Genomic DNA, 22,262 nt, shown 5'->3' with positions numbered 1-22,262 from the left:
TTACTGCTAGTCCAAAAAAATTATATGCCCAGTATTGCTATAATAATGAGTGTATTAATTTTTTGATGCTGATAATAGCATAGTGTTTATTTAAATGCGGTCTATCTACGAGTACTCGGCTACGGGCAGTAATACAAACTGTCGGAAAGATTTGCGATTTCAGGGAAGCGAAAATGGTACGGTGCATCTCGATACATTCGTATAAAAAACTACACATCGTCCGACAGATTTCAACTAAATCTAATTTAAAGGCACTTTGTCGTTCTTCGAGATGAAATTCAGAGATTTAACAAAAATTTTGAATAATGTCAGGAAAATTCTACTAACGTGGTTTTGGTTAGGATTTATTTTAGAGTTAAGAGTCAGAAGCCATTATTCATCCATGCGTGGCTTGTAAAGCCACCATATTAATATGTGGAACACCCGACAGTTTCACGGCAACCAAAATTACTGTAATGATATACTCAGTTTATTATTGTTTAACATCTCTGGATACAAGATATCGCTCCTTATCGAGTTTCACAGATCTTCCTTGATCAAATGAGTCGTTCTCTGAGTTATCCTAAGGACGACCAACCGTGGTTTCTGTCCGGATTTAGTCATATCCATTTTTGTCAACACTGAAAGCATGACAGCACCAGTTTCGCCGGTTCCATTATTCTTGGTCATGGGACGGTTAAATGCTGATGCAGACTACTGTACCAGGGTACTTATAGTGAAAGAACGGTACTGGCTGTTGACTAATTCATAATGTTTGTTTTCTCATAATTTGACCAATGCTAAAATATCTCAGGTTACGACGATTACATGTTAAGTATCGACGTTCATTTTGACTGTAACCAGAACTATGTACGTTCCATTCAGAAGAAGCCGAGCGAACTCAATTAATGATCACATCTGTGAACAAACAAAGCGTTGTGTTGTAAGGTTCAGAATGCCTATCTGTATATATAAAGAAATCGCCGACGCTTTTTCTAGCTAGTTGTTCCCCTTCTTCCGTTTTTCTAAATTTCCCAACAGACATACCGGTCATACTCATTCCCAAATTTACGTTACGATGTTTTTCGTTGTTTTCGGGTTATCTTGGTAGCAGATGTCGCACACGTTGTCTTACGGATCGATAAGATTGTATGACAACGTGTAAGCGACACCCGCAACCATGACCGTATCCGCACCACGGACCGAAAAAAGCCAGCAGCCAGCCAGCTACCCCGGCGGCGACCCCGCCTGCCGAAGGGGAAGACGGTACGTCGAATAAGTGATGCCAGCGGCAGCTGCCATGCCACCAGCATAACCGTGCCTCTATGGTTTATTTTCATTCTTACCTTGGCACTCTCATTGGAGCGGTGTTACCGTTTTGGTTGCGACGGTGGAATGAATACGGTAAAAACGTTCCAGTTAACTGCAGCGGACGTGTTCGCGCCGGTCCTGACCCATTTCTAATGGTTCAGGGCGTAGCTGCACCATAACAAATGGGTCAGGACTTGAATCGTCTATGTATCTGTACAAAGGAAAATAACATTTATTATATTATAATTAATTATGCAGGGCAATCCTCGGTCTCTGGTCTCGGCCTGCAAACATAGAATTTGTAGAAATGCAATGATCTACTATATTTGTTGATGCAATGGTCCTTGTGAGTTGTAAGTAACAATAACAACAGCGCGAATCGGCTTTCCGCTTCGGCAGCCTGACATGAAAATTAATGTACTGCATGAGGAAAACGAACAGGAAGGGCATGCAAGTGGCCGCCGGAACCGGCGTGACCCGGCAGTAAATTTATTAACGATAACGCCGCGTAAAATAAACTGTTTATCAACGTAGTAGTGTAGTAAAATCATTTTTCTGACATATCTTTAACTTTATGCTACACAAAGTCATATGCTGACGGCATTGCGTCAGTTGCCGCAGAATGACCGTACCACTGGGGACCTCGTGTTAACGCTATAATTATTTTGACAACCGTATAAGGAAAATAAGCTTATTTATCTGTACAATAGTACGTATATTGCTTAATGACCAGACATACGCGTACGACATACTTTCTCTGCAAAATCTTATTTTTTTTCTCTTTCGGCGCATAAGTAATTTTCAAAAATTCTCACCGAGCAGTTCTATTCTCCAAAAACACTAAACGTTCAATATTTTAGTGTAATTCTATTTTGAAGTGCACTATGCCACTATGGCGTAGTTCGATACAAGAAATTTATGACAAAGAAAACTTCCACAACATGAATGTGCTGCTATGTACAGCCCATCCGGAAACAAGAGCTAGAGTGTACACAGGGAACATACGCAGGCACACGTCACATACACATCTCGACTGCATGCGCAATGCGCATATACGTACTTGTGCGCCTCGTACAAATTTCACCGTTTACGCACTATTAAAAAAAACAGTTTCCGAGGCGTCACAAGTCCGCATTTCACAAAACCGTTCCGTTTAATCAGTGGCATCCGACCGAAAATGACGTGATCAAATAACACCTAAGACTAAAAATTTATACGTGATATTGGGTTCAGATGTTTTGTTATTTAATTTTTGGTAATATATTTCGGTAACCGGATGTTGCGCACACAAACGGTTTTCTTCCTTGCAAAAGCTCCAGCGGATCTGTGGATGCACCATTATATTTATATGCATACAAATTTCATATGAAATCAGTACCTTGTACCGCAGCATATTATTTCTTGTATGAAAAATGTCATTATGACTTGTATCTGGACAGTGGACATTGCATCTTGAAACGCACTCTTTCCTTGCAAAGTCGGTGCAAAAGCCTACAAGGTTATTAACTCCAAGAATTAATTGCAATCGGATGCAGCCTGTGCATGGCATACAATTTGCGAAACCTTAGTTTTTTTTTCTATCTGGTCTCCCGGTTGCGCCACCCCGTTGTCCGTATAGTAATGGCTTGGCCGTATAGTATGGCCGTATAGTATTTTTCTCACGCGTAAACGGCGTGAACGGATGGTTGAGCAATTAACGGGCGACGCTAGTGTGGCTCCGGCTGCTGTTTTAACCGGATTAGTGGATCAGAAAAAAACATCAACAGCAAACAAAATCCACGAGTAGACTACCAAGAACCAAACAAACACGCCGTGCACTGCAAGCACTAGCAGTGGTTAATTAGTGTCCTTTGTTAGCAGATGCCTCTGCAGTTTCCCTCTTGTATTGCTGGATTTAGCATTACAACAAGGGCAGAGGTCACGATACTGCAGTAGGCTGACACTCCACGAATATGGGTTGAGTGATCAAAGGCATGCTCCTCTTTTCTCACCTTAGCACGCTTGGTGCCAGGGCCTTTTAAGCCTCGTTTACAGAGTACGTGCTGAGTCTGCTGATTTTACGCGTGTTGTCCACGTAGGAAGCACGTGCAGAACACCGCCTCCAGACTGACAGACTCCAGATCGTATTACGCGGACTTCTTTATCCTACAGTGATTGCTCTTCTTCTATATGCCTGATGGTCGGTTTATGGGGCCTATATAAGATGACTGTTTTCACAGGCTCGGAAAGTCGCTCATCTGACATTATAGTGACATATACCGCTAGAGGTCATGCCCGTGATAAGGGTTAGGCAGTACCATCACGAACGCCGCAACGGCAGTATTACTATTACAATAACGTCAAGATGCTGAGTCCCGGTGATCCCTGAGAAACGATTGGTCCGAAGTGCCGGTTGTGAATGCGGGTTCTAACCAACTTGTTCCGTGATACTTATTCCATTTAACGGTACTAGAAGTCTTTCACGCCAGCCGATGTTCGTTCCACAACCAGTCAGCGAGAAAGTAAATTCCAGGCAAATATCGAGCTCGATCGCGTATCTGTACCTAAATAAAATACTACCCGCAAGTTGCGAGAACACAGCGCGTACACCGGCGTACCGGTACGCTCATGCTGTTCTCCACAATGTCGGCTTGTTTTAACGGGGGTCCGTCAATATGCCCACTTGTCGCACCACATGGTTGTATCCGTTTGTCAAACAAGGATCCAGTAACGACAGTAGTGCATGGTTTACATAGCGGTGAAGCGGGTTTGGCGACCGAGGGATTATGTCATGTCCATTTCCGGCTGATCAGTGTTTGTGTTATTGCAGATTACTACTAAAACTGCTAATCCACCCCAGAGAACACCGAAGACATCGAAACTTCTCTTCTATGTACACTCTCCGTTCCTGTCTTTTGGAATGTTACAAGGGGATGCACGTTAGGTAGCCCTGCCTGCAGTCCGCTTTGGTTATCGGCAGGCACGAGACCCTGCGTTTCGGTAATATATTGGATTTTTTATTGATGTGCGATCCGCAAGACTGTGGTTACTAAATAGCACCAGTATTTTGTGACACAGACTTGCACTGCGAAAAACACGAAATCAACACCGTTGAATCGTTAAGAAAGTTGCTTGAGTTTTGTTTAAGCCGTTCGTTACATTGTTGGAGACTCAATCGGAATTTGGAAGCTCCATTATTTGCAGCCGCCATCATTTCCACGGCACTCCGTGGAGCTTATCAGAAACGTTTTTTAAAGAAGTTTTTAAAGATTAAAGAAGTTGTTAGGTGATTATTTCTTGCAGTGTGCGGTAAGCAGCTGCTTATATACGTCCTTAAACGTTTGGGCAGCGTCTGCTCCGCATGTTCCAGCTACGTTCTGGAAGCCCTTGCCGTCGAAATAACTCACAGTCGCTTTCAGTTTGCTGAAAAAAGACAGAATGTTACCCTTTCGCGCACAGTAGCACACGCAGTCGAATACTACATAATATCAGAAGCAAATAAATCTGAAATATTCTACCTTACGATTAAAAATTATTAACTTGTGTCCTGCGCAGTGCAGAAGTGCCGCACACGAAGTGTCTACAACTTATGACGAAACCAACGCAAAATTTAATGATGTTGTTCGGAATATTAATACCGAGTTCTGAATCAACCGGTTTTAAGTGCTGACATGGAAATTCGGTTTCTGGAACCTACTTGCAAAAACTTTTATGGGCGTCGGTGGCATTTTCGTCCTTTTCGTTGTCGCCAGCAGCATCGAGACCATTACAACAGGCGTCCAGCGCATCCTCATCTTTCTCAATACAATGTCGGACAGCACGTAAATATTTCACCGGTCCCACCGCTGTACGGCACAGCGCACCAAAGGAAAGCCGATATTCAGCATCATACCATCCACCCGCGGAAGCCACATCATCCTTTGAGCACTGGGAATACACGGACTGGATGCATTTTGCGGAGTCGGTGTTCCACCTACAATAACAGCATCAGGTGGGCAAACTGCCTTTGCTGCTACAAGCGGCTATAAAAAACTGCGCAGCTGATTGGTCCCCGTAGGCCTTGACGTCTTCCGTCACGATTGATTAATGATCATTAGCGGATTAGCCTACGTCCCTGTACGACAGGAAATACAGGCGCGCTATTACTGCGCTGGAAGTCAGCCGCTTCTTATCTGTATAACATACTTGCAAAACTGTTCACCAGTCGCTTGTAACTGCTTCAGATCCGCGGCGGATACCGGCCATACGGTCGCGTTGTATGGCGCCATGCGTTGAAAATAAGCCTCTCCATCTCCGCTCAACGTGTCACAGCGGGCCTTCAGCTCTTCGCAAGTTTCAGCAGCTACGGCACTGGCGAACAACGCCGTTAACGTTACTATAGGAAGGTGCATTTTCTCCCCAAACAAAAGCTGTGGTGGTCGGTCACTAATACTATTCCCCTTTAATGCTGTGCCTGTGCACTTTTATAAGAGGCGTTAAAATTTATAACCGTAGTTAAAATGGTTTGGTGTCCACCGTTCGTGCCATGATTATATAAGTTGGGTTACAATAAAACTGCATAAACTGCCTGCGGAGCTTTTGTTGAAGCCGGTTTTCGGTCTCCTAATGCGGCGAAAACGCGGTGTCATCGCTAATTAAACCCCAGGAGGTGCGACAGCCTTACATAATCATTTAAAATTAAACGCTGTTCAGGTTTTATCCTTACACTTGTTAACTCAAAATCAAAATCAGATACTCGATGTCTCTGCCTGTCTGTCGCTTAGCTTACATGTTAGTTTATTCAAGAACAGACAAACCCGGGAGCGCATTAGTGCGAGCCAAAAACCATCAACACTGAACGTTTTTCACATACTGAACACGTGGACGTGCACGTACACGTGCATGGAGCCTTTGGGCTGCGGAGAATTAAAGCCACGCGGACAGTGTTTTGTATAAATCTTCTTTAATCTTGATCAGAAGCATTTATGAAAAAATATTTACTTGTAATTGTACTATTTATTAAAACTCGATAGTATGCACTATGCATCGATAGTACTTATGTACTGTACTTTGTATCTCTACTTCGTTCACATGACCATCCGTTTGCATTAGCGGATAATAAATCGAGATTACCGTTACTCCACCACAGATAGGATCTGTTGCAGCAAAAATTCTTCATGCTGCTATCTGCTCATGTAGAAGACCAAAAAGCCTTGCATTTTACGCACAGCGTCTAGATGCTCACCGCATTCTCGCAAAACGTCGCACACACATTTTAGCACAAGGTACTTCTATACCAAAACATGAACCTGTTGATTATCGTAGCGTTAACTGTGAGTGCGTTCCTCGGCACGCCAGTCCTCGCGGATACCTGCAAGGAACTTAAGGCACAATATGCCGAGTTGCGCCGCGTTGAAGACGGCTACATCAGTCGCATGCTGCCCCCTACGGGCGAGTCGAGTGCCAACCAAACTCTGTGGCCGATCACCGAGGCGGAGCTTCAGCAATATCGACCATTTGGCGACGCCTTTTGCCGGTATTTTTTATGGCTCGTCCAGCTGCATATAGCACAATACTATGGTTGTATTGTATTATGTTCATATAGTACAATACAATACAGACACTATTTCAGCCCTTGATACAGTACTACCTAGTATGCAATACTGTATGAGCTGCCTTTGTTGTAGCCGGGCATTCAACTTGGGAAATTGCATAAAAAAACCTGTATTCCCGTTGTCCCGAGGTATACGACCGCGAGAAAAGTAACTATGGTGGATGGTACAGACCGGAATGGCACATTGCCATGGGCCAGCTGTGCAATACCACCATCGGACCGGTGAAATTAATCCGCGCTGCAATGCACTGCGAGCAACAAGATCGACACAAGCTCTCCGACTGCTGCACTCTGAGCTCAGATGCCTCGCATGAACAGAACGGAAATGCGACCGTTGCCCAACAGAATATTTGCGAGTACGTTCTTAACATTTAGCATCGGTATACAACAATCTGCTTTAGTATCACAGTCCGGTTTCGGGATTATGATTATTCACATTATTTTAAGTACTAAACACCGCAGTTCATCCGGTACTCGTAATAAACCAGCTAGTACGAAATTCGTAAATTCGTATAATGATCTGTATGCGACATTGCACTGCGGCGACGCATAACATAGCTCATGGCGACGTATGTCGCATAACACAATAATTATTCAGCTGTGGTGCCATAAGATACTTATGACAAGCTTCACATTTAGGCAGTTATTTACATATTTCTACTGTTTCCTTTCAGAAAACTGAAAGTAATCGTGGAACGCACCAGCGGCGCGGAGGGTACCGAAATGGCCAGCAAATGTGGTCAAGATGCTATGGAGACGTTGAAGCAGGCACATCAGGAGTTACGCGCCTCTTACTGCTCGAAGCCATAGACGGCGAATCATAACATTAAAACTAATTTGATGAAATTGTGCGCTTTATTAGCTGTTCGTTTGGTCTGGTTTGAATCTTTCAATAAGATCGAATGAGATGATACTGTAGTGGTAGACGGCTTATAAAGACGGCAAGCAGCATCGAGTGACGTAACGGCAAAGCCAACCTGGAGGACAATGGTTGTGGAGGCTTTGAGATCGCATCACACAACTGGAGAGAGTTCGTTTTTCCTAACATCCATCTTGACACATTGCATTCGCGTGAAGGACGTTGATATTGCAGCGCTTGACATTCTGCTGTGTACCGTATTAGCAGTGGATGCGGGGTTGCGGAGGCAAAACTTTTATCATCGTTATAAATTATACATCTAAATAAATTAGAGACGCATTACACAGTGGCGCTTATATTCATTTGAACCTAGTAAAACGCCGTAAGAGCCTGTTAGAAAATAAGCAACACTGAACATCGCACACTTGTACAATGCGTGTTTCGCATAATGAACACGTGCATGGAATGGATCCTTTGGGCTGTTAATCCGGAATTCCGGCCGATTGCCGGTTGCCGGGAAACCCCCTGCCGTTGTCGCGTTTTACACGTGATGCTGGAGATCGGTCACCTAATGTATTCTGACCCCCTTTTAACTTCTACGCAGACTAAGCCTTTGTCAAAAAGGCACTGTTTTTAGTGGCCGAACGGTAACTGTTCAAGTAGTACCACATAATTATAGCAGCTATTTACTGTGTAAGAGCCCACATTTGGTACTGCGTCAGTAACCGTTTAAAACGTTTTAGACGGTTACATGCGCCCGTTTGTAACGTTTTAGACGTTTTGTAACGTTTTAGACGGTTACATGCGCCCGTCGAAACTCAAGATTTGAATTCCTTTTTTCTTTAATATTAAAGGCGTTTTACTTTCGTTATGCGGGTGGACTGTCAAAAATAGATAATGTAAGCCTTCTTTTTCTATGGCATTACTAGTGTTACAAGTACTAGAACCCGAAAAGAATATTATTCACTACAACTTACAAGTACAAATGCCGAAATGTGTGAACTTAACAAATTAGAAGTTTAGTTTTTTTATTTTTTTCATTCACTAAAACTTCATTTTAAACGCTCAAGAAACTTCACTTATTACACAGCATCAACTGACTCAGTTGATGAAGTTTAGTTGTATGCAGATACGGTATTTCCAATTAAAAAATGTGGATGCTTTGAGTTTAGCTCATGTTGCACAAACAAGGTTTCTCTGTGTGAACCTTTTGCTGGTGATTTGCTATTACAACGTACTTGCACGAATATGCGCTTTAAATGTGTCTCTTATACACTTTTCGTTGAATGGGCGAGTATGTACCGGTATATAAATTTCTCAACCGCGCGTGACCGGCTGGCCAAGTCCCCATGTTTTTAGTCCTGCTTCGTTTAACATGTTTGAAAACGATTCTAATCAGATATTGACGCACACAGCCGTACACAAACCGGATGTGAAAAACAGATAAGAAATTTCCTTAAACTAAACTGATTCTGGTTTGCTCAAAGTTACAGCTGGACGTACTACCTGAACGGCCGATTGTGGAAGCGCGTACGTAGAAGGATTGTGGTTGGCTGCAGTAATGCCGCTTGTTTGTGGAGGTAGACATTGTACTTCGCTTCCGTTTGTTCTCTTCAAAGCACTAGGCACTCCTTTTCAAGCGTAAACTAAGCTTTGAAGTTGGCACTAAATGTTGGAGTCGCGGATTGTAAATTTTTTGTTGCAAGCCTCACAGTGAGGCCTCTGATTGCAAACTTTAACTAACACACCTGCAAGAACCGATCGGCTGTTAGCTTTACTTTTGGAATCACTCGTACTTTTTATTACTTACTTGCACGGTCTGACATTACCTTATTGTAGCATTATAAACCGATATTTTAGAGAACAATGTGTCTCTTAGTTTTAATTTTTCTTATGAAATCGGCAGAAGGCCTGACGATCATAGTGCCCCGCGATAATCTACCGTATTTCCCACACCCGCTCTGCCACTTTTCCAAGTTTGAGCAACATGCAGCCGTGCGGATCTGCATTTACCGGGGAATTTCCAAATGAGTACTCTGTCCAACACCAGCCTCGTATCGTACGACATCAACGACCTTGTTCTGGACTGTCCTACCAGTGCCAACCGCACCCACTGCAGCAGCATTGGCCCGAACGCGTTTCCCCTATCATTCAGCTACTGGATGGTCAATGTGACGCTGATTGGCTTTCAGGCGGAAGGGGGCGGCCGCGCGCCTATCGACGTTCTGCTGGCGAAGTTGCCACGCCTCTACCATCTGCGAGTACATTATTCCAGAATCGGCGCACTAGAACGACATTTCCTCCAACGACACGGTCTCCTTCGCGAACTGGACATTCGCAACAATGACATCAGCGCTATGGAAACTGACGCGTTAGAACCGCTTCAGGAACTTGTCCAGCTTAGGATGGGCGGAAACCCTTTGCAAACGTTAGACTGGAGTGTTCGTTAGACTGCAACCGGTGGCCAAGACATTGGTAGGCTTATGAGCTGCCTTATCGCAGTAAAATAATCTCCACATTTTTTGTGCATTTTTTGGCCAGAGGTTGCTGGAAGTCAGTGGGCAGACGCCGCCACTGCACACTGTCCGGCGCAGTGGACCGTTGTTTTCCGTAAATATCACAGCATCAGCTTTGAACCACACCGCTTGTCATCTATTCCCAAGGACATCGTCGACACCTTGGGTACCGGATATCATAGCGATATGACCTTTGATATTCGCCGCAGCCCACTGTGTCCTGACGATGTAAACTGTTCGTGCTGCGCCATGAAAGACCTGGCCAACTGGTTCGCTCATCGGACTGCAGGGGCCGCACATGGGGAGAAACCCTGGACGCTAATCGTCACGGCCACATGCGGACCGACCTGGAATATCGGGAGTAAAGAATCAGTAAAGGAGTTTACGCTGGTGAATCCCTTGTTGCCTAGCAAGTATTCGCACTGTCTGTAATCGTCTTTTTTACAGTTAATGATATTATAGTCTATATACTTGTATCACTTTGTATGTAACATGGCTAACAAAATTTTCAACGCATCCCGGACAGACCGCGTGTGGTGGTGTGGATATCAGCTTCCAACTCGGCTCTTCGTTCATTGTTCAGGTTAATGATTTCGGAAGTAAACTGAAGAACGCACATTCACCTTTATGTTTCTTACCTCATAGTCGCAAAGTTACAACGCGGTTTTCTTTTATAAGGCTACCTACTGGTGGTTATTGTGCGATCTATAAGTCAGTGGACCAAATTCAGCAGTGCGATGATTTTCTCATTTCGAACTTTGCACACTATGTCTTTGCATTCCGAGCACCTGGTACAGTAACAAATTCCCGGCAACGAAGTGGTATATCTCTTCGAATGTGAGGACTGGGAGATCTAGTTCCGTTCTACGGAGTCTCCGGATACCCCACCTTTCTGTTCTTACAGTCAAAATAACGGGCACCAAGTGAACATTTTTAATAAAACTATTTGGAAAAAACAGCAACTGTAATTAAATTCTTAATTTGCGAGAATCAAACAATGCGCCGTGCACAGCAGGAGCAGGGGTTAGTAGAGACATTTTTTATCTGAAGTACGCACATTTGAGCGCGATGTATTTCGACTGGGAAGACTACTGGAGTCGCATGGAGTAATGCAGTGGATAAAAGTCAACAGAGCAATGTCTGTCACATTCCGGAAATAGAAACTTTGCCTTTGAATTCCGAGCACCGAGAGTCTGAACAAAATTTTCTAGTATAACCCAAGCTGGAGTGTTTGTCAAACACTCCATTTTGGGATATATTTAAAACGTGGCGATTGCTGTTTTGTTAACGCTTGCATCGGCTAATTACTCATGACACCGAGAAAGTTCGAAGAGAACGCAAAGATCGAAAAATTTTTTGGAGGCAGCTAATATAACACTCACACTAACTACACCACTACACTAATACTAACATTTCACTAATATTGATAATGTGGCTTTACTTTTCCTGCTACACTCGTACTTCTGTTGCTGATTCACTATTATAACCGGAAAAGAGGTCACGATATTTGAAGTATGTCGACACTGCCCGAGCTTATATGGTATAAGCTCGTACCGTGCCAATCTACTTCACATATCGTGACGTGCAGGTATAACTTATACCTGGCAGCGTAATTGAGTTATCCAAGCTCCACATTCTTGCCCCTTGCACGTCTGCCGTCAGTGCGTCTGTTAAACCTCGTACACAGAGTACGCGGCACGACGGACGTGGTGACTCACAGCGTACACCGGTACAAGTAGAAAATAAATCGCTGACTCTACACTGGTTATAAAATATGTCGTGGTGTGGTGGAAATCTTTCCGCTTCTTTTTTTTTTATTCTGCGTAGATTGCTCTTCGGGGTGTCTGTTGGACGACTGGCAGACCCTGCGAAAAGCAGTTTTCGTAGGCTTCGAAAATCGTCCATCAGACACATGCCGCCAACTGGAGAAAGGTCGTCCTTACTAACAGTCATCTGAAATTCGCAGTCGCGTGGCCAAGATGAAAGGTCACCCTCAGCAGTGGCAACCTTTCTTAATGGATACGCGAGCCGACGTACGTTCATAGATGGAAGATGAAATCGCCTTGACGCAGAAATGAATAAATAAATGCAAAATTACCAGTACTGGCAGTGACAGTACAATGAGTACATACGACGTATGCTCTCACTGCAGTGATAATTTATCACAGATCAATGAGAGTTCTCTGTTATAAGCTTATAACTGAATTTAACATGTTGACTAGGAAGCTTAAGTCACACTTTTACCAGAGAATAAGCAGAAAACAATAAACCAACGTGCCCTGAATGTATCGATGAAGCGGCGATAGGTTAATAAGATTTTATAACAGGAAGCCTAGGAGGCAAACCCATCGTCGATTGTACCGGTTTTTCCTGCCACACAGTACACAAACAAGCTACACGAGCAGAAATCGATGGTAAAGGTTACTGTTGCATTAGCGCGCGTGCGACAGCGTTCAAACATTGCCGGCTTGTTCGGTAACTTCGGTCCGCACTTTGTCGGCGGAGCGTCAACTTTCCCCCTAAACAGCTATCGGGTTACCAAACAAGTAACGGTAGGATGGTTTACTCAGCGCTGAAGGGGAATGAACTGCTAAGGGGATAACTTCACCAGGGGGGTTGTATCAAATATCCATTTTTGGCTGCCTCTACCTACAGATAATTACTTTTTTTGCCTATATCGTTGGTTGCCTCTGCTTAATTATTTATTTATACTGTCGGAAAAGCGTTTTTACGCGCAACAGCCGCTTGTTACAAAGTGGAGAAATTAAATGCAATGGACAAGAAATGTAAACGCATAAAACTGAAACGTATTTCTGGGATGGGAAACGTTTGCTTTGTTGCTGCGTCAGTATACGTTTTCTTCAAGTTCCCAATAAAGCGGTTGAAACCTAAACATGCTTCGCTTATTCAAGTACCGTATATCTTTACAGGCAAGATTTGTTGAAAGACATATTAATGGCAAGGCTCGTATGAGCTTGGCAGCAACGGATTGGACAACGTAAACTCTTTCACTGCATCCGGCCTGCCAGCATTCCAATTCGTTCCGCATGTGGCCTGCACAGTCATCGTCCACTTCTTACCACCAGCGGGATTGTTCCAGCGGGAAGCTGGATTAGCACTGTGATTAGCGAACCAGTTCGCCAGGCCCTTCAGGGCACAGCACGAACAGTCTGCCTTGTCCGGACACACTGGATTCTGGCGGATATCGAAGGTCACGTCACCGTATTGCCCAATATCCAAACTGTCAAGGATATCTTTGGGAACTGAAGGTAAACGGTTGCGGTTCAAAGATAATGTTGTAATATTTAAGGAAAACAAGGGGCCGCTGCGTCGCAGAGTCTGCAGGGGCGGAGTTTGCGCATCGACTTCCAGTAATCGCTGTCCATGAAAAAGGTTATCCGTTGTACTAAATATGCTCTTACGGCTATGCAACACATCATGAGCTTACTAGTTTTTTGGCCACCGGTTGCAGAACACTCCAGTCAAACGCCTGCATAGCATTTCCGCCCAACTTCAGCTTGCTAAGTTCCAACAGCGGTTCTAAAGCGTTAAGTTCAATGGCGCTGATATCATTGTTGCGAATGTCCAGTTCCCTAAGGGCATCAAAACGTCGGAGAAAGTGTCGGTCCAGTGTACCGATTTTCGAATAATGTACATGCAGATGGAGAAGACTGTCTAGTTCTGCTACTAGGACGTCGATAGGCGCTCGGCCGCCTCCTTCCGCCTGGAAGCCAATCAGCGTCATATCCCACATCCACATCTTGGAAGAAAGGGCGGTAGCATTGGGACCGATGGTGTTGCAGTAGGTGCGATTAGCGCTGGTTGGACAGTCAAGAATGAGGTTGTTAACGAAAGGATAAATGCGGCTGGTGTTGGAATACAGAACACTCGAGTTGAAGTTCCCTGGTATATGCAGATCTGCAAGGTTGCACGTTAATTCTTTGGGCCCGGTAAAGTAGCAAAGAGGATGTGGGGCATAAGGAGCAACGTCGGGATCGCCTGGTTCCGTGTTCCATTGGCTTTTTGTTGACTGTATTAAGAGGATTATTATCAGGAGACGCATCGTTCTCTGCAGTTATGTTTAATGCGTTACACGAGAATGCCAGAATAATTGTACAACTAGCTAATGTAAGAAGTGGTGGAATAAGCAATTGAACATTTATATGGCTCCGGCAGTCGTCTTATACAAGTAACAAGTTTGCACAGAAAGTGGGCTTGAAAACAAGTAGAACTCCACCAATGAACTTTAATCAATGTTAGCTCGTTGAATACTTTGTTATTGGCATTATTGCGATTACTATGGCAGCTTGACGCTTACTAAGATTACTATAACAGCTTGGCGCTAATGGTGCGACTGGGTTTAAATACGAAGTCTTTCGTACTGTACAACTTTTAGCTTTTCTCACTCGATAAGCGGAAATAGCCATACGACTATGTAACAGCGCGACTTTACCGATGCTGCTATTACTCGTTGTTTATTGGTTTAAGTATCAAATTTTGAACCACAGACCGACTGACTTATTTTAGCTCTTCAATTGAAGAATATTAGGATATCTCAGCGTTAAAACGGTTTCGCAATGCACGTGCTGCTGTCGCTACCTGGTCCCGCGTTAGTTGCTCGAAGACAGTTGAAAAGTGTCCCTGGGCCTGGACCGCTGTAGCACACGGACCGGAAAATTTAAACAAGACGCTCGAAAGTGCGATTTCCCATAAGATTCTTCAGCTTGATAAAACTGTAACGGGGCAGCTATCAGACGACTTGTCTGTGACAGACTGCAAAGCGCAGCAGACACGATTAAATTTAGTAGCGTCGCCGCATCGTTTGGTGTGGCAAAGAAAATACCTTGCAACAACCTGTACTGCATATGTAGTAAACCGTGGACGATTCGCCGTTAAGTACTTTCAAGCATAGACTAGCAGGTGAATGTTTTATTCGGCCTCCGCCAGCATAGCTAACAATTCGCCTGCGCAGGTTTACACTAATTAATAGCATCAAGATTAGCAGGTGTTGAGTGTTCGTACTGGTAACACAAAGTACACAACTTTATGCCTGCCGATATGTGCGTGTGTGGATAACATTCCTGATGTGTAGCAGGCGGAACAAAAATCAGAGATTATTATTTTGGCACAGATAACAAAAGTCGGGCAACAGCTGGTGCAGCAAAATCGATCAGAGCTGTTTAACTTATATTATATTACAGTCCGCACTCCGCAGGTTTTAACACTGCGTTCGTCGTACCATTCTCGCAGAAAGGGCACATACACCGTTTACCAGCACGACTGCAGCACAACATACTTTTCTGTAGCACAACATGAACCTGGCAATCGTCGCAGCATTAATCATATTCGTTTTCCTGGCCCCGCCCATCGTTGGGGAAACTTGCGATGGACTCCAGTCACAATGCGACGAACTGCACCGTGATGAGTGATGACGCTGACTACCATAATCGCCTGCTGCCTCCTACTGCTGACAGCTCCATGTGGCCGGTATCCGAGGCGGATCTCCAACAATACAGACCGTCTGCTGACGCCTACTGCCGGTAAACCAAAGCATTGCCACCATAGCTCGGTAACGAAATACTTACTGTTTTTCATGTTAACGGGCTTTGTTGTAGTCGGGGCGTGGAGCTGGGAAACTGCATGAAAAAACTATATTCCCGTTGTCCTGAGGTATACAACAGCGAGAAGGACACTTACCGCGGATGGTACGGACCGGAGTGGCTAATTGTCACCGGTGGCCTGTCCAACACAACCGTAGGACCGGTGAAATTCTTCCGCGCTGTCACACACTGTTCTCCGCCAGATCAGTCCAAGTTCTTCTCCTGCTGCTTTCTGAAACCGTATGCTCCACATGAAGAGAATGGAAATGCGTCCGTTGCCCATCAGAATATCTGCGAGTAGGTTCCCAACAAGTTGCGGGCAGTGCACAGAAGGTTTAACTGGCTGTTTAATTAAAACCAAGTTACGCACATAATTTTAAATAAATTTATTGTTCCGTGAATCCATCAGCAATGGAGTTAGACTCTATTTCTATCCGGTCTCCTTTCAGGCAGTTGAAAGTAACCGTGGAACGCATCAGTGGCGCGGATGGTGTCGAATTTGGCGGGAAATGTGGTCAAGACGCTGTGACAGCGATCAAGGAGGCGCATGAGCAGCTACGCAGCAGCTACTGCTCCAAACCATAAACGTAGTGCGCATAAAATTTATTTTGTTGTGCATATAAAACTGTATTCCCGTTGTCTGTTTTGACCGGTTAGTAAGATCGATGGTGATTATGCGATGACAAGATAACGAGTGCTTCCAGTGGGTATCAGATTTTCAGCTGAAAACGTGAAATAAATACACGAATATCACAGCTTTCGAATTGAATTAGGCACCGGTAATCAAAACTAATAACAAATGAAAAATTGGATGAAGTACTACTGTACTAGCACCAATGATATTCGAATAACTGTTTTCATTTTAAAAATACGTCCGAAATCCTTTAGAAACAGTCCGATTACACGCCGTGCCATTATGATAAACCGTGTTAACTGGTCAAGGTATATCACCCAGTACTGCATGAAAAGGGATAATTCTCTGCACCAGGGTTTATAGACTTGTGGAGTGAACTAGCAGTCTTCCTGCTTTAGAGTAGCGTGACTTTATAACACGATAGGTTAATGCGGCAGTTTCAGTTGTATGAGTTCAAGGAAATTGTCCGGTAATTCAATGCAGCACAGCGCGTAGAAGCGAAAATAAATTGTCAGTACGGGGAGCCCCCAATAATTTTGTATGCGATGCCACATCTCCATTTTTTTGATTCGATATCGATACATGGTACCAATTTGATGTACTGGCACGAAAACTTCGAATTTTGCGCCCTCCTAAACATTGTTTTGCATTTAATTTAGGATATTTGTTGCTCTGTAGCCAGATAATTTGTGTACTTTGGCGTGAAAACATCCGATTGGGTCACAGCTGCATGAAAATTCCAAAAGTTTAAAGCCTTTACGTGCACCAAAAGTCTCATTATGCACCTGTCTTCCCCAAATTGTGCATATAACTTCATGTTGCTGTAATATAAATCGTAAGCATCGTGCCGCACCGTTGGTAATGTACTTTGATGCACGGAACTGCTGGAATATTTTGCTGACACCATTTTCCCAACCCCTGGTTAGCCGGTAACTACCGTCCTGCTGTTCGGCTTAAAGCACTTAACTGTTTCGCATAATATGCAGCAAAATTAGCAGCAGATTCAGTAATCAGTATTATCAAATTTCACAATACAAAGTTATTCAAACAGCCGGCGACAAAACTCCCCGGCTGCCGCGGAAACTGCGTTTTGTTACAAAACGACACGATAGTAGTGGGTAATTATTGCAAAAATAACAATAAGCATGTGCACTTGTTTTTCTTTTCCAGACTATTTTTTTTTGTTCTCACGACTGTTTGCTTTTCTTTTTGTCGCCTTACTAGAGTAACTAGAGTACTGCTAACCGTAAGGCGATGCATTACATTCGCATCGGTGAATTTTATATGAAATAACAGCAGAAATGTCCAAAGAAATACTTGATAGAAATTCGCAGCAGATAGGTAGCCGCTATCGCATCGTTTTGTTTTCAGTAGCACCGCGGCAGCGGTAAACGTAATTGATGCAAAATTGTGTGTGCAGGTTTTGCTGCCTGATGCGAAACAGTCGAGTGCTTTAAGCCGAACAGCCGGGCTACCGTCGTTGTTACCGGCTAACCCAGCACTGGGAAAACGATATCAGCAAAATCGTCAAGTAGTTCCGTGCATTGGGCCCGTATAGTGAGTATACCAACGGTGCGACACGAGGCTACCACAGCATCCAACCTTTCCGGTTATTTGCCTGTTTTGTGTAATATCAAGAATGCGCGGCAAATGGAATTCATGCTTGCTGGGAAAAGCGTCTTCTGCCGCTATAAAAAGCGCGCTCGACTCACTAGTGCCAACGCGCTACAAATCTACAGCCGATCGATCATTTGAGGTTAAATTTCTTTCTTCGAAGTACCGTAACTTATATTTTCGTTATCATTTTACCACGGGAAAATGCAATCCCTGCAAATCTTAGCCGTGACCTTGTTGCTGGGCGTGTGCAGCTTATCCTGGACGATAGGCGCGAATAAGATACCAGGTAGGTTGCTTTTTTTTAAATCCCGGAACGATTTTATTTCACTTGTATGAATTTTATTTTCTGTTACGAAGGGATTCTGCTAAAACGGTTTCCTTATTACGTTCTGTTCCAACAGATATCAAAACCATCCGCCACTCTGTCATCAGGGATCACCCCCACCCGGAGGAGCAGGACGCTCTAATGCAGCTGCTACTGGCTCGCTGGAAGACCGTTCTTTGTAAGAAAAAATTGGAAAATGTTATTAATGATCTAATGTCCTGAAAACCCAGATTTCGAGTACCGCTGATGGCGAAAGATATTTATAATTTTTTATTATACTATCTACAGATATAATTATAATTTTAACAGAAACGTATCTATAATTATAATTTAACAGAATTACTATTTTGCATCTGCTTCCTTTTTTTATTTATTTGCATCTGAATCTTACAATTCTGGTACTCGCAGTTAATTGGCGCTATAATTTAATATTTTACCCAGTTAATTGGCAGGTATAGGCTCACAGCTTTAGAACAGTGTGCTGTGAGATTTTTATAATATAGTACATGGACTACATACCCTCCTAGTCCTCACCATCGGTGTAACGTGTGTTGCCTTGCAGCTAAGCAGTTCCACAGCAAAACCGAAGGCATCTTCTTCCTTAAGGAAGAAGCGAAATCTACGGACATGAAAGACCAACGGACCATCACGTACGAAGTAGACTTCATTACGGACGACGCCTCACCGCATTTCACCAAGGCCCAAGTAGTTGCAGCCATCAACAAGTCCATGAAGGGGCAGCCCATCGCCGGCGTCCACTTGTAGCCTCTTGGTGCCTTGAATGGTTGATTGCGATGGGATAGTCCTGCCAAAACTCCCACTCAGCCTTTTTTACAAATATTTTGACAGGATGCACGGCAACACATGAATGCACTATGCCAGACAGACAGGATGCTTTTGTTATATTATTGTTTAGATTTGAATTTGATCAAGTAAAGAACAAAACGCTCCATGGATACGTAGGAAGTTAAATTCTTAACACTGCACTTTTGTAAAACACCAATCGTAACAAATACACTGCCGAACAGGGCAAATGCAATTCGTCTCGGATTTGGTGGACACAGTAGACAGTTAACGGCACGAGTATTTGAGAGCTTTAGAAATATTCAGCATTTGGAGAAATCGCGTGTTCATCTGTGCTGACTGTGCACTGCCAGTCATAAGCGCACTTACAGTCTCATACCATGCAAAAAGTGGTGCGACACCTGCCGGCTACCGGAAAGTCAGCGAAAAGAATACCGTTGACTGTACAGAGTATCTGGAGATACGCAATGGTGATACTTAAACTGACACGGAACTTCAAAAATGCTCCAACCAATTTCACCTGACCTATGTGTCTAGGGAAGCTCACTGCACCTTTTGGCGCTTCTCGATTCCGGAGCCTGTAGCTAAAATTCGCTGCTCAAGAAACGCGAGTAATAACGATTTTATTTACCTGCAACCGGTTTCAGAATATTCTAGGAATACATTAGAACAAACAATTCTGTGTGCGCGTCTGATTTGGGTTCGTGTCGGCATGTACATGAGTTGTTTTTCCCTATTAGAAGCCTGTACGTACGGATTGAGTGTCGACTATTTGTTCATACATTTCAAGTTTTTAACTACCATGTTTGTACGTTTCATACCCGTACATATTTTGTTTTACTTGGTGTTGATTTTTCGAACGAAAACTTTGTATTTCTTCCACCTATAAGCGAATTGCTCTTATGAACAAGGCACAAAAAACAACAAAGCACTGCGGAAAAATGGTGATTTATAGTGGTGCAGATAGTGCCAAAGTCAAACCGACAGAAAATATCAGTGCATTATTATAAAAATTACTGCTGGTCTGACTGCGTTTGCTGGATGTGATTCAAGAACTCTCGGTACTTCTTTTGACAGGCCTCGTTTGGTGCTGCGTAATAAGTTAGATGCATCCTTGTGGATGTGCGAGGACTGGATTCAGATAGAACAATTTGACCATGCTGGCAAACGGCAACAATGGCGTCGTGCGTAGAACTGTACGCTGCATCGTGCTTGACCGATGAGCCCTTATCGTTGGTCAAGTGCTCGTGCAGCCCAATTACTAATTCGCGACAGCGGAGCGATGCATCACCAATAATATGGAGAACCGTTGATTTCGCAGAATTCAGAGGTGTCTGGGAAAACGACACACTTCCTGCCGTACAGTTGGCGAATAAGGGCGCCCCCAGTGGGCAGGCCAAATGTTCGTCGACCCATTTCTTAATGGGAATTATTGCCACGGCTACTGTCGCAGTGGGTACTTCGCCGAAAAAATTATCCTTGACAAACCTTAAGAATTGTACACGAATGCTAACCTTAAGAATTGTACACGACTCCGATAAAGACAGCATCCCTTTGTTGCACTGGATTTCTAGCGGATCGGGCTGGGTGCATACAGGACCTCAAATCAGACAAAAGATCGCAGTCGAAGTACTTCTACAGAGTACTTTACGTAGATGCGCAAAAGGTACTGTACTGCAACCTTGACCTTAGTCAACCGCCCACTGGTTTTTTGTCTCAGGTTAACCATCCACCATTGCTCTAATAAGGATCTGACCAAGAAAACCATTGGTCAGCATATTGTTTGGATAACTTCTCTCAAAAGTATGTTTACATTTATGGCGCTTGAGGGTTATGGAAATAATCCGGTCTATAGTACCAATTTCTCGTACACCCTTCGGCATTTCGCTGAGTTACGCTCTTCACGCGATTATACGACAGCTCTGAATTAAAACCATTCTGTTGATTATCAGATTTAGCGAATTAGGTACTGGACAAAGTATCATTCTAAGAAGCAATATTTTAAAATGCGGTTGGAAGAGCCGAATGCACAGTTATTGCCTGGTGGTCTTCGTCCTTCGAGCACTTACCAGCCACTGTTTGAGAGGTTTAAATACAATCCAATCAAGCTCTTGTAGAGCATTCCTATCCAGATCCAGTTTACCAGAGCGAAACAACTGGGGTGAATTAACCATTTGCACAGACTGAAACGTGTCGGCTGATATGTCATAAATATCGTTATCCGACAAGACCAAATTTTTTAACTTTAGGAACGGATGGAAACAGCCGGCATCCAAACGGCCAGTTCTGGAGAATCGAATGGTCACATAATCAAGGTCAGTCTCTACATTGCGTAGAAACTTTCCGAAAGGCGCCCTTTGATTGGCTTCTCCAGCGAACCTGTACAGCGAAACCTCGGTTAAATGTTGTCTATAGAAAATACTGTCGTGATTGTTTCGCAGTAGATTGCAGTAGACAATAGCTGATCGGTTGATGGGACGGTGGTCATGGAGTATCCTTTCCGTCTGCGAACAGTTGTAGACCAACTGCTTGACCGTTGCGGGAATGCCGTCCACGTTGATGGAATGGGGAAAATCGCACTGCGCGGCTGTTTTGCATGTGCAGCTAAATTCATCGCCAATTTTTCGGCATATTTGACCGCAAACGGCTACCATAAGAGCGGAGCACAGGAGAATACCCAGCACAAGACGGTCTTGACGGAGGAATGACAGCTGAAGCATTTTAGAAATGGATGTTTTGTTATGTTAGCCAAGTCTAAATTCCCACGCTAGATGACGGTCCTAGCCCTTAATTGTAAGGGTTACCTGTCTACTTTTGCAATAAACGATAAATAAACGATGGATGCCGCTTTAGTCACGAACACTTTTCCTCACGAAATTGTAAAAACAGATCATAGTATATGCTTATCTACATTGATGTTGTAAATCTGTACGCACTACAATTACATTGCGTAGCTGGACTGGCAGGTCCGTCTTACTTCCTTATATTTTTTAATCAAGCGGTAATGTACGAGGATTTACAAATGCTACATTTTCACTACCAGCC

The 22,262-nt window shown here is 43.8% G+C and overlaps 4 protein-coding genes and 1 long non-coding RNA gene across 10 annotated transcripts; 3 read left to right on the top strand and 2 right to left on the bottom strand.

Moving 5' to 3' along the window:
• Window positions 1–4,285: 4,285 nt before the first annotated feature.
• On the bottom strand, window positions 4,286–6,163 carry LOC129591477 (uncharacterized). Its single transcript, XM_055487144.1, has 3 exons — window positions 5,455–6,163; window positions 4,967–5,242; window positions 4,286–4,692 (listed from the first exon to the last, which is right to left on the bottom strand). The coding sequence occupies exons 1-3, from the start codon at window positions 5,658–5,660 to the stop codon at window positions 4,560–4,562; spliced, it is 615 nt and encodes a 204-aa protein (XP_055343119.1). The 5' UTR covers window positions 5,661–6,163; the 3' UTR covers window positions 4,286–4,559.
• A 288-nt stretch (window positions 6,164–6,451) lies between these two features.
• Window positions 6,452–7,933, top strand: LOC129591514 (uncharacterized). The gene is made up of 3 exons (XR_008690853.1): window positions 6,452–6,784; window positions 6,936–7,218; window positions 7,537–7,933. It is a non-coding gene; the product is annotated as an uncharacterized LOC129591514 (long non-coding RNA).
• A 5,048-nt stretch (window positions 7,934–12,981) lies between these two features.
• On the bottom strand, window positions 12,982–22,203 carry LOC129591432 (uncharacterized). 6 transcript variants are annotated; one of them, XM_055487081.1, is made up of 11 exons: window positions 22,022–22,203; window positions 21,287–21,928; window positions 19,099–19,218; window positions 18,933–19,032; window positions 16,208–16,559; window positions 15,935–16,128; window positions 15,823–15,873; window positions 15,534–15,768; window positions 14,837–14,970; window positions 13,686–14,306; window positions 12,982–13,615 (listed from the first exon to the last, which is right to left on the bottom strand). In XM_055487081.1, exons 10-11 carry the CDS (start codon window positions 14,298–14,300, stop codon window positions 13,190–13,192), a joined length of 1,041 nt encoding a protein of 346 aa, XP_055343056.1. In that variant the 5' UTR covers window positions 14,301–14,306; window positions 14,837–14,970; window positions 15,534–15,768; window positions 15,823–15,873; window positions 15,935–16,128; window positions 16,208–16,559; window positions 18,933–19,032; window positions 19,099–19,218; window positions 21,287–21,928; window positions 22,022–22,203; the 3' UTR covers window positions 12,982–13,189. The 6 variants fall into 6 exon arrangements, with proteins under 6 accessions (XP_055343056.1, XP_055343059.1, XP_055343058.1 ...); XM_055487084.1 differs by having other exon boundaries at window positions 15,534–15,739; XM_055487083.1 differs by having other exon boundaries at window positions 18,933–19,218.
• LOC129591434 (uncharacterized) lies at window positions 15,395–16,575 on the top strand. The gene is made up of 3 exons (XM_055487086.1): window positions 15,395–15,777; window positions 15,853–16,134; window positions 16,287–16,575. The coding sequence occupies exons 1-3, from the start codon at window positions 15,623–15,625 to the stop codon at window positions 16,420–16,422; spliced, it is 573 nt and encodes a 190-aa protein (XP_055343061.1). The 5' UTR covers window positions 15,395–15,622; the 3' UTR covers window positions 16,423–16,575.
• Window positions 18,112–19,299, top strand: LOC129591435 (uncharacterized). The gene is made up of 3 exons (XM_055487087.1): window positions 18,112–18,374; window positions 18,490–18,591; window positions 18,976–19,299. The coding sequence occupies exons 1-3, from the start codon at window positions 18,290–18,292 to the stop codon at window positions 19,176–19,178; spliced, it is 390 nt and encodes a 129-aa protein (XP_055343062.1). The 5' UTR covers window positions 18,112–18,289; the 3' UTR covers window positions 19,179–19,299.
• Window positions 22,204–22,262: the final 59 nt, after the last annotated feature.

Source organism: Paramacrobiotus metropolitanus, unplaced genomic scaffold (genome assembly GCF_019649055.1).
Source record: "Paramacrobiotus metropolitanus isolate TYO unplaced genomic scaffold, Prichtersi_v1.0 Parri_scaffold0000046, whole genome shotgun sequence".
NCBI lineage: Eukaryota > Metazoa > Tardigrada > Eutardigrada > Parachela > Macrobiotidae > Paramacrobiotus > Paramacrobiotus metropolitanus.
Note: the sequence above shows the minus strand (reverse complement) of the source record. Positions and strands in the feature narration are given on the sequence as shown.